At 35.9% G+C, this 12,049-nt stretch overlaps 1 protein-coding gene across 10 annotated transcripts in view; it reads right to left on the bottom strand.

Moving 5' to 3' along the window:
* Positions 1-12,049, bottom strand: part of LOC120425311 (uncharacterized) — a 109,335-nt gene that overhangs the window by 9,914 nt on the left and 87,372 nt on the right. For 8 of the 10 annotated variants that reach the window (XM_052707244.1, XM_052707245.1, XM_052707246.1 and 5 more), the window contains 4 exons: positions 6,088-6,476; positions 5,514-5,657; positions 5,008-5,364; positions 34-654 (listed from right to left, as the gene is read on the bottom strand). In XM_052707244.1, coding sequence (XP_052563204.1) covers positions 34-654; positions 5,008-5,364; positions 5,514-5,657; positions 6,088-6,476 — 1,511 coding nt within the window. The remainder of the gene's footprint in view (positions 1-33; positions 655-5,007; positions 5,365-5,513; positions 5,658-6,087; positions 6,477-12,049) is intronic. The other 2 variants (XM_052707247.1, XM_052707249.1) reach the window with 2 other exon arrangements.

The following is a 12,049-nucleotide window of genomic DNA, read 5'->3' as shown; positions in this document are numbered from 1 at the left end:
ACCGTTCAACATTACGTGCAACATTCATGGTACTGGATGATTTCGTTCCGATCGCGGCTCAAATCGAAGCTCTCTACCCGCTCCGTACAAAACAGCCTAGGAAGCATTGCGTGATTTTTCCCACCACCACTGGACGGATCTTGCGAATCTTGGTGCATTTGGTGCAGCGTGACCTTCTTCGGAATACGCGACCCCTTGCGGCGACTAGCGGAACCACCTTCACCTCCTGGACCACCACCACCACCCCGATCAACGATCGGTCGCAACTCGTTCGAGTCGTAAAATGGAGGCACAAAGTCGTCGTCCTCCTCCAACCCACCCTGCGCCACCCCGTGACGACCCCGTCGCTTCCCACACTGGCCGGACTTCCCCTTGGTCCGCTTCATAGTGTTCGTAAACGGAATCTCCAACTCTTCATCCTCGAACCCCTCGTACTCTTCGTGACCCAAGTCGCGATCCTTCTGTCGATTTTGCTTCTCGTAGTAGTAAAAGTACTGTTCAAAAGTTTCAAAGCTAGACTTGCTGGCGAGCGTTTCCTGGCTCGGGTTGTTCTGGATGCCGGAAGCCGCCGTACAGCTCAACGAGCTTCGTTCGGCCAACGGAGGAGGCGGCGCGTTCTTCGTTTGCTTGTGCGGATCGAAGAAGGAAGCGTCGCTGCAAATGGAAACGGAAGAATTGGAATTATGCGATGCAACGTGGCGTGTAGCTGCATACAAAGAGGTTCAGAAAGAACATTATGTACAACATTTACTAAACATTCAATTAAATTGCTACATACAACATCCAAAGAACACACTCTGTCTAGCTTGAACAGTTTCACACCCATATCATGTGTGTCGAAGTGCCTTCCGAGCGGAGCTGCTATGGAAAGGACTTAAATACTGAGTGTACATATTTGTTAAAACCCTTTTCCGACGCAAAAGTACGCACGGGACAAAGGTACGCGCCAACCAATGTTCAAAAAATCATAGCAAATCGATAATTGAACTCAATGATTAGCTTTTACCTTCATTTGAAAGCTTTTCTTGCGATCTTTCGAATGCTGTATCGAACATCTGCAAATTTTAACTTTTATATAAAGTTTTTGAAGAATTACTTTGACCCTTGAAATCCACAAATTCGGAACCCTTTTTTCTTACGAATGTAAACAAACTTTGGATCTCTCCAGGAGTACATATTTATTATCAAATAATGACTTCACACACTGAAACCAATGAAACTCAAGCTTAGTGAAGTTTTATACATGGTTTGATAACTTTTTTTGTGAAAATATCAGTTAAATTCAGGTGTTCCACAATTGTGGGTGGCACAATAACATCCCACAATTATGAAACAGGCCATTTGGAGGCAGTGTTTTGCTGCTCTGGACAAAATAGCCTTGGAATGAAGTTTTTTGTTCAAAAAGTACTACTTTTACTAGTGAAATAGCAAGATAATGTCCAAATAAAGGTTCTAAAAATAGTACGATCGACAGAAAAGTTACTTTTGGCATGCTATTGACACATTATCATAAAAGTGTCCAGAATTTGTGGGTGTTCCGAATATGTGGGATGACTGTATAATATATGTATACATACTTACATACATATATTTAAGTTAAAGCTTACAACAAAAGTACCTTTTTGTCCATTTTGATCTAATACAAAATAAGGTTTATAACTTCAGGTTCACGAAAACTTTGAAACCTTTTAACTAGTGTTTAGCTTAGCCAATTGGGTCCTAAAATGAAGCTTAAATTTTTGATATTTTTGTTCACATCGATAAAGCTTATTATTCAATTTAAAAAAAAAACTTCGCGGCCCTTCTTGACAGAAAAGGTCCTACTTGACAGCTAGTTCCAAGGGGACCATAGATAGTTGATCCATCGAAAAAATGTTGTCAATATTTTTTTTGCATTAAAATGAAAAAAAGTGATCAGAAATGGTTTTATACGTGTTTTTAACCGTTGCACATAAAAATTTACATAGAGCTTAAGTACCCAATTCCCCTGGCTATTAAACCAGATTTATCCAGATTTTTAAGCGAAAATGGCGTTCGAATGGTGAACGCCCGAAATGTCAAAATCACGCAGTGGTACCAACATTGCGAAAAAAGTGTGCCATGGCATGACCGCCACATTTTTTTTCTAATGTTGGTGCTACTGCGTGATTTTGACAGTTCAGACGTTCACCAATCGAAAGCCATCTTCGCTCAAAACCTGGGTATAAGCTGAGGTCGATTGCCAAATGGTCGAAAGGACAAAAGGTCGAAAAAAGAATGGACAAAATGTTGAAAGTGGACTGTAACTTTTATCAGTATTAAGAACGATTTTTTGTATTTTTCCCGTGTTTAGGAGGTCATTTTAAGCAACTTGTAGTTGGGTTGTAGAGAGTTCAACGATTTTCAAGATAAATGTATGTATGTATGCAATCATATTTTAAATTCATTTAATATTTAATTTTTGTTTTAGTAAAATTTGTTCGAGCATTTTTATTTTTTTTATGAACAGTTCTTCAGAAGCTAAAACATATTTCTAAATTCTTTCAGACAAAATTACTCTTGTTGTTGTAATTACTACACTGAAAACCCGATGGTTTGACACCAACTTCACCTTTTAGTTTGACACCCTCTTTACACAAGACACTAGTGGTTGGTACTAGCAATGGTGGCCGACAGCTATTAAGTGAACTTCGTTAGATCATTTTACAGTTTAGGTTAAAAATCCAAAAGACCACAACATTTTTTTTTTACATTTTGTGCAGTTCACAATGTCTCAACGTTTGACAACGCGCAAACCAAATTCCACCAAACTTCGGGTTAATGCACAGAATGGTCGACCAAACAAAATGTGTTTGTTATTGTTTACGTTCCGAGCTCTAAGTTTTGTTTATTAAAAGTTAATCGCGTTTTAAGTTTTTCTCGGAACGTCAAAAAACGACGTGCGACAAGACAGCACGACAGCGTCGATTTGACCTAAACAGAAAATAATAAGGTAATATAGCAAGGAATGGTGACCAATTTTGTATCAGAAGATGTGTAATTTTACATCAAGAACTGGGGAAATTTTGATCAGTTTCGGTTGAATTTCTAATTTTTATATTTTTTTTTTTTGAATAAAGTTAATCAAAAAGAGATAATATTCAAATAACAATAACTGCCCATCTTCCAAAACTAAACTTTTTCCGTGTTTATATCTTAATAAGTTCAAACGAACCTATAAAAAAGCTGGGTACAATGTTGAAACTTTTCATATGCTATGTTGTGTCGATCAGATCGTGATATTTTGCCACAGCCTGCAATTACGACAGTTGGCCGTCCGAAGCCGTTTTGTCACTCTTGCATGCGTTTGTACTGTTTACATTTTTGATTTTTAACCCGGAACTCCGGCAACCAATTTCAACCAAATTTTGCGACAAGGCACAGAACGGTCTTCCACACAAAACGTGTTTGTTATTGTTTACATTGCGTGCTCGAGATTTTGTTTATTGGTGGTCAAACGTTAAAACGCTTTTGTCTTGAAACGTCAAAAAGTTACCTGCGGCGAGATACACAATCAAGTCGAATTTGGACTGGGTTGGAATCTCGGTGATGCAAAGCGCTTTTATTTTATGTTAAAAACATGTTGATTGGCACACCAATATCGGTACAAGTCAGTCCAATAGGGGAAAGTGGGGCAAGTGTAACAAGCTAAGGAAATGCTTGTTATAACCCATTAAAAACGTTAAAAAATCTGTCGGATTTTTTTATAATCGTCTTATTCCAGGTTTTGACTAAGACTTTGATAAAACAAGTTTTTTTTAAATCCTGTTTTTAATGTAAAAATTGAATTTAAAATTATTGATTTTGCGTACGTTCTACTCAACTAGTGGGGCAAGATGAACAACCCGTTGGGGCAAGAGGAAAAATGCATGAAACAACATGTTAATTTGCTAACAATTGAACTGTTATCACTTAGATACATCAGATTAGAATGTATTTGAAACGTTTCTTTCATTTTCAGATTAAAAAAAATAATATTTTACTAAAAATTTGATTGGTTTCATGAAAAAAAATAACTTTTATGATAAATAGTAAATTTTCATGATATCATTATATTTTGTATGGACATTTTTTTTAAGAATAGTTTATCAGTTTTTAAGGACTTTGCAGCAATTCGTATTTTTTTCCATACTAAAAACCCATTTGGTACACTTGCCCCATCTGAACATGATTTTTTAAAAGCTCTCAACAAAAATAACCAAAAGTTAAATCATACTTTATAATAGGTGCAAGTGGTAGGACACTACTGACCTAGGAAAAAAAAACATTTAGATAAAATGAGCCTTAAAACGAACCCTAAGCCATATTTTGTACTTTCCAAATATTATAAGAAAACAAAGGTTTTGAAAAAAACTTCATTCAATCTTATGCCCAGTGGCGTTTACGTCGTTTTGGCGGTCACATGGTAGTAGAATCAGCTAATTGCATTGCTAGCAACAATTTCTCATACTGGAAATAATCAAAATTGTAAAAATTACTGCCGTACGAGCGATTGGTCGTCTTGCCCCACCTTCCGCTACTCCAAATTTGTGATTTTAATGTGACGTATTAAATGTCAGACATTTGTTGGCATAACTTCAGTCAAAGTTGACGGTTTTCGTTTGGAAATATAATACAGCAGACAATGTTAGCTAAATTTGCAATACAAAACCCCGAAACTGTAACATAACATATTTCAATCATTTGTTTCACCATCCCAAGATTGTGCAGACTATATTTATGGTGCAAATGTAAAACTCTTGAAAACTGTGCAATAAACAAAACTGTACAACTATAAGACATTTTGTCAACCAAATAGTAAAAACAAATAAAAACTCACGTTCATTCAACAACCATTGCAACCAACTGAACTCCATATCTTAACAATAAATAAACCAAACAAACCCAACTGTGCAAAATGCGAGCAGAACCGAGAAAACAAACCAAAACACAAAACAAAACCAAATGCGCCTACACAACACAACCGCATCGGAAATGTGCTGAAAATACCTCTTGTTGCACTTTACAATCTTGGTGGCGCCACGCTTCAGCGGAACTCGCTGCTCTCCGGCGCGACCCGTTGCAACGAGCTCGAGCCGCTCGACGCGCTCCACCGAAACGGCCTGCTCCTTCTCGCGGCGTACGTCCTGCGTCGACCGGATGAGCAGATTGTTGCCGAAGATCTTCCCGGTTGGGTTGCTGTTGTTGTTGTTGCTGTCGTTCCTGAAATTCTCATTCTCTAGCAGATTTGCCCTAATTTCACGCTTCTTCCCAGGGAGGGTTCCTCCCCTCCGGTCACCGGCGTACCCAACGGCGCCGGGGTCATTCGAGGGGATCTTCTTCAGAGATCCGGAGTGGTCGGATTTGCTTCGCGTGGTAAATTGTGGGTGGGATGGTTAGTTTGATTTTTTAGGGATGAAAATTTTGAAATGAGTGGTTAGTTGGGACATACAATGGAGGGTTTTGAAAGGGGGAAATTCTACGAACTTCCAGTCCTGCTTTCAAGATTTACTCACTTATCACTGGAGAGAGACGAGCTCATCGAGTTGAGGTGACTCCGGTGTCGCGGGAAGGGCAGATCCAAATCGGCTAGACTGCTCGTGGAGCCACCGCAGCTTAGACTGCCGGAGTACTTCTCACGGTTTAAGGCACGTTTTGATCTGTAATGGAGCGGGGAACGAATGTAATTAGCCACGTTGCTAAGCTGCACTGGAACTGCAATTAAAAACTTTTTAAAATGTTAAAAATAAAATGAATTTAAAGAATTGAAAGAATTCAAAGAATTTGAAATATTTATAGAATTCAAAAAATTCAAAGAATCCAATTTTTTTTTTTAAATTTTAAGAATTAAAAAAAAAATAAGAATTTTTAATTAAAGAACATAAAGATTCGTATTTTTGTTTTGTTATTTTTGAAATAAACTTCCTTTCTGTGTAGAATATTCGCGATAAGCCACGCGCATGACAAATTGCTCAAAAATTATTATTGATTTCAACACCTAAATCACCAGGCAAACCATGTCGACTGGAACTTTTAGCTAATTTAATTTTTCTGAGTGGTAACTCATGTTGTGCGCGCACTGGTACCTACTTGAGTTGCGGTGCTTTGTACTGGATCCTCGCTTGCAACCTCTCTTTGGCGACGCTGGACTGGTGGTGCTGGATGTTCTTGTTGAGCAGGGCCTTCTCGCGGCACCACTCGACGTGACGATCGTACGCCTTGAAGCCGAAGCACCGCTCGCAGTACGGGCAGGGTTCGTTCTGCTGGGACAGGCTGCGCTTCAGGATCGGCCGCGGTGTCGTTGCACCCGTTGCTGTGGTTTGGTGGGTGTTGGAGCCTCCGCCACCTCCGCCCGAGGAAGACATTGTGGCGAGCGTTTGTGAAGTGGACATTGAGTTGTTGTTGCTGCCTGCCCCGCTGTAGTCTTTTCGCTCAGGGGTCGGGGTTTTACTTGTGCTGAGCTTCCGAACGGGGTTTGTCTGGAATGGAGATATAGAAGTTTTTTAAGGGCTTTTCTTTAAAAAAAACGTCTAACACGTTTTTGATTGATAGGTACATACTGAGAGCACTTGATCTCCAGTATTGATTTTTTTTAAATATTTTGCAACATATGCATATTTAGAGTTTCACTTTTGTTAATAATTAAGTGAAAAAATTACAATTTTGTTAGATTTTAAGTTTAATGTGATTTTTTTTATAAAAACCAATTGAAAATGTCAACCGAAAACGGTTTATGTACTATGCTGCTTTCGATTGGTGGCTGATTGGAACCTGATCCGGTGCCCCGTAGGATTTCCCAAGTAACCGCGGGACACTTAACAGTAACATTAAATCAACGCTATTGACCAAAAACCCACAAAGGACCGCTTTGGTACCCCAACATAATCCAGAAGATCTCCGATAAAATTTGACCATATTTCCCCCGTTCTGACAGTTCAAAATATAGACAAATCTGAATCTTGCGCAACCGGAAGCATCCAATTTAGTCAATTATATCTAAAGTTATAAGATTTTTCACAAAAATAGGCTTGAAATGACAACCCGAGTGTTTTAGTGTTAATCCATCTATGTTGTTGCTGCCTTCCTCACTCCTTACCAAAAATGGCTCAGACAAAAGGTCAGAAAATAATTGACATCTGCCATAAACAATAGGTTTTGTACGGAACCAACTAAAACCAAAAGATCCGGCTTCAAAAAAATAATATGTATATCACTTAAGATGACGACTTCTATCATTGCCATGATTTTTCGTTAGCCGAAATAAATTAAGCTTCGTTTGCAATATTTTCACCAAATATCTTCTAAAAGATGTTTAAAATACAGTACTTGTTCGGTAACTAGGCTGAGATTGTATCCCAGTCAGAGCTTGCGAAATTTCGACTTTGTTTGTGATAGCTGACAGATCACTCCAATCGTCTTCACCACGACAATCTGATTTTTACATTCTGCTTTCATTCGTTTCACACACAAAGGAATGAGTGCTACGCAAAGTCACTCACACAATCATTGACTTCTCTCCAGGAGAAAAATCGCCTACACCCTTACCAAAATCATGACTTTTTCAGTTCAACCCATATAACCATTTTTATGGTTGTAGTACCTGAACTCAAAAAATCGTATGAAAAGTGGGATTTGGAACTCAAAAAACCATGATTTTTGGTAAGGGTGTAGAGAGCGGTCGTTTGAAATTCTACCGAGATTCCGATCATCCCTCCAATGATAGCACGTTGTCTCGTTCGGGCGGCTGCTTGAGTGGTGCTCATTTTCCGTTCGTTTCGTCTTCGTGTTTACGATCAATCGACCGTCGCCAAGCAATGACGGTCATGATAGGCGTAGTGTGTCAGCGATCAAATATCGTTTTGGGAAATGATCGCTGACAGAAAGTTCAATTGAATAACGAGCAGTCCCGTTCAGTGATAGATCCCTTTTCAAGCATTGATCCCAGTCAATGCTGCTCGCTAACTGGGCCAGGCATGCCAGATTTTGGAGATTTTCGGGCACATCACAAAAACGCAAATGAGTTTAACTTGATGGCAAAATAATATTTTACAAATCTGTTTTTGGCAAAAGAAGCAAAACATTGTTATCTTTTTCGTGAGCAATTCATTCAATTGAAAATCATCGAATAACATGGCAAAACAATACGTTTGAGCATTGAGCCTGTGCTCGAAAATCTTCAAATGTGGCATCCCTGAAATGGGCTGAACGAAAAATTACGAGGGGATCACCGATGCATAATATTTTCCAGATAAATATAAAAATAAAAGTTATTCAATAATTTGTTTACAATGTTTACTTTTCATATTTCTTTAATTGTGATTTGAAATTAAATAAAAGATTGAAAAAAGTTTGTTTCGTTTATTGAAGATGATTTTTGCATCCATGAACCCCTCGGTCATTTCAATTTGTTTTGGTTTTTTGACGTTTGTCTGTTTTTTAACTGGGCTACGGTCCCGTTATCGAACGCCCAGTTAAACAACGCCCAGTTACCGAACATCTACTGTAGTACACTACACGTATTGACAAGGTCGATTTCAAAGAAAATTGATCATCACTCTAAAATGCTCAGTATTTATTTCATTTTTACAGATTTTTGCACCGGTTGTACCCATTAATCAATTGAAGCCCTGATGGAACTTTTGATCTAATTCAAATGTCTCTCAAAATTTATATAATTTTGTGAAGCAATCATTGACCACCACAGGTTGAAAACACCGACCAACAAAATTATTGCGCAAGCTCAACTCGAGGGGAAGCATGAACTTTGGGGTTCCCAGAATTACGTGCACTTTGAATTTGAGTTAGTGCTGTTCGGATCTCCTACACATCGCATGCAATTTTTGGGTTGTATGCAACAGCGACGAACCGCCCTAATTCTCCTTACAAACTTTGCAGAAGATCCATTCGGCCCAGACAACCTTTTTGTAAAAAAAATCATCACATTTGGTAGCACTAAACTGCCGTTCTACGCATAATTGTCCCATGCAGGGGCGCCGACTCTGGGGGGGCACGGTACTTTTTGCCCCCCCTTAAAATTGGGCAGGGGGGCAGCCCATACATTGTGCCCCCCCCAGAAATTTTGGAAGAAAAATATTCTTATTTTAAATATTACAAAAAAAAAATCACAGAAATAATTGAAAATAATATTTAAAACTGAATTGGAATTGGATAGAATTCTTGTAAGCAAATCTGTAAAATAGTTCAAAAACATTTGTTGTTTTCTAAATCGACAACGTTTTATCTACACTACTGCGCTCTCTTATGCTAACTAGGTAGGAAAACCAGCAAGCTTAGTATACAAGAGCAAACTTACGCAAACTCTTGCCAAAACAATCATCAAGTTTTCAGACGCAACATTCTGCGATTTGCCATTGTAGATCAGGATTTAACGAAAATGAACTGAAACACTTTTCAAAATGGTCATTTGATGACAGCTTTACATTTAAAAAAATGCTGATAAATTCGATATTGAGCAATTCCATGTCAAATAGGGAATCGGCTGTACATGTTATCCTAGGCATATATAAGCCATTTTTGTGTATATGGAGCCAGTAACACTCGATAATGACATTTTAGAAGGGCGTACGTGTTTTCAATATTTTTGTATTTCGTAATTTAAATATTGCTGTATCTCGAAGCCGATTTTTAAGTTTAAAAGTTAAATTTGAAGGTGAGCCCAAAACAAATCGTGGACTCACCTTCAAATTTAACTTTTAAACTTAAAAATCAAAAAATCTCATAAAAGTAGAGTGTTTTTTTTCTTTCAGTGTATTTTTTTCGGAAAGCCCGTCAAATTTCCTACAAGTTTGTCTTTGACCACTTTTTGATATGATGCAACGGCTTCGAGATACAGCAATATTTAAATTACGAAATACAAAAATATTGAGTGTTACTGGCTCCATATACACAAAAATGGCTTATATATGCCTCGGATAACATGTCTACAAAGTTTCATTGAAATCGGAGAGGGTCGAGAAAAAAGTACCTAAAAAAATCCTGTTTTGGGCTGGAATTGCTCTTTTTTTTGGGTAATTTTAGGTAATTTTTTTCTTGATTTCATTTAAAAAAATTGCAAATTTTTGGTCGTATCAAATTGTCAAAATGCTTTTTTTTATTTTATTAAAAACCGTTTGTTTATTCTTTATTCTGGTTATTCTTAAATGCTTAAATTCTTAAATTCTTAAATTCTTAAATTCTTAAATTCTTAAATTCTTAAATTCTTAAATTCTTAAATTCTTAAATTCTTAAATTCTTAAATTCTTAAATTCTTAAATTCTTAAATTCTTAAATTCTTAAATTCTTAAATTCTTAAATTCTTAAATTCTTAAATTTTTAAATTCTTAAATTCTTAAATTCTTAAATTCTTAAATTCTTAAATTCTTAAATTCTTAAATTCTTAAATTCTTAAATTCTTAAATTCTTAAATTCTTAAATTCTTAAATTCTTAAATTCTTAAATTCTTAAATTCTTAAATTCTTAAATTCTTAAATTCTTAAATTCTTAAATTCTTAAATTCTTAAATTCTTAAATTCTTAAATTCTTAAATTCTTAAATTCTTAAATTCTTAAATTCTTAAATTCTTAAATTCTTAAATTCTTAAATTCTTAAATTCTTAAATTCTTAAATTCTTAAATTCTTAAATTCTTAAATTCTTAAATTCTTAAATTCTTAAATTCTTAAATTCTTAAATTCTTAAATTCTTAAATTCTTAAATTCCAAAATTCTTAAATTCTTTAAATTCTTATATTCTTAAATTCTTAACAAATAAATTGATGTTAAATTTTCGATTTTTTTAAACATTGTTTTTTTTTGTAATTTCCAAATTTCTGATTTTTTAAATTTCTGAATTTCTACTTTTGATTTCTTAAAATTTTTAAGCCATGAGTTTTTTTAACCCTAGAGTTTTTTAAACTTTTTTTTTAAATTTTGGAATATTTATTTTTTTTCTGTTATTTTTTTTCTAAATTGCAGATTTGAAAACATGTTGTTTTTTTAATGTGTATTTTCCAATTTCTAAAGTTCTAAATTTTTGCTTTTTACTTTTGTTTTCATTTTTAGAATATTAGTGTTGTTGAATTTTAAATACCTGATCATTTTTATTATTGACTGTTACTTCTGGAAAATAAGTGAGAATATGCCAATTAGAACGAATTCGCCTTCCAAACATATAAAAAATTCCCCCAATAAACATTCTCAATCACTTTTTAATAAATAATCTTTTTCAAAAAAAAAAATGGATTCCGAATGAAAAAAACTCGTATCACATCGTAATATTCATATTGGTAAAATTCGTGATATACAATAAACTTAAACATCAAATCGCCACTCTCACCTAACGATTTCGGAAAACAACCGTGCCCCCCCAACATTTTGGACTAGTCGGCGCCTCTGGACTCCCATGTCAGTTTTTGACGATTTTTACTTTATGCCATTTTTAAGTTTAGTCTGATGTGTACTTTAAGAAAAACACATAAAATCTGGTACTTTGTTCGGAAACTCATCAAAAACAACACCAAGTCTGTTTGTCCCATCGTTGAACTTCTACGCATAATTGTCCCATCAAGTATTTTCTCTCATAGAATCATTAGTTTAACGAAGCATTATGCCTTGTTTACCTGTTGTATAGCAAGAGGATCACAAATAAGGGTGATAAACTGCTAACTGGGGCGATTAGGGACACATAGGGCGAATAGGAACCCATGGGACAATTATGCGTAGAAACACAGAAATCGGTCGAAAAATTTCAATTGCGTTTTTCTCAGTTGCACTTTTTTGAACATGGGACAATTATGCGTAGAACGGCAGTAAACAGACCCCAACAGAGCGCTGGAAGAAAAAAGCACTAAGCTGAAAATAGAAAAATGGGCGTGGCCCAATGCATTCTCGTATGATTAAAATACATTTGGGAAATATTTTTTTTAAATGCTTGTAAACGGAATAGAATAACTTTTAGTAAAAGTGAAAATAAACAGAAATGTTCACCAAAAGTTGCTCTACTTGTTGGTGTGCTTGGTTTTAGTAATTTTTAAGAAAAAAACTCCAGATTATCCAG

The sequence above is a fragment of the Culex pipiens genome, chromosome 2 (assembly GCF_016801865.2).
Source record: "Culex pipiens pallens isolate TS chromosome 2, TS_CPP_V2, whole genome shotgun sequence".
NCBI classification, from domain to species: Eukaryota; Metazoa; Arthropoda; class Insecta; order Diptera; family Culicidae; genus Culex; species Culex pipiens.
The sequence above is the reverse complement of the archived record's forward strand: the minus strand, read 5'-3'. Positions and strand labels throughout refer to the sequence as shown.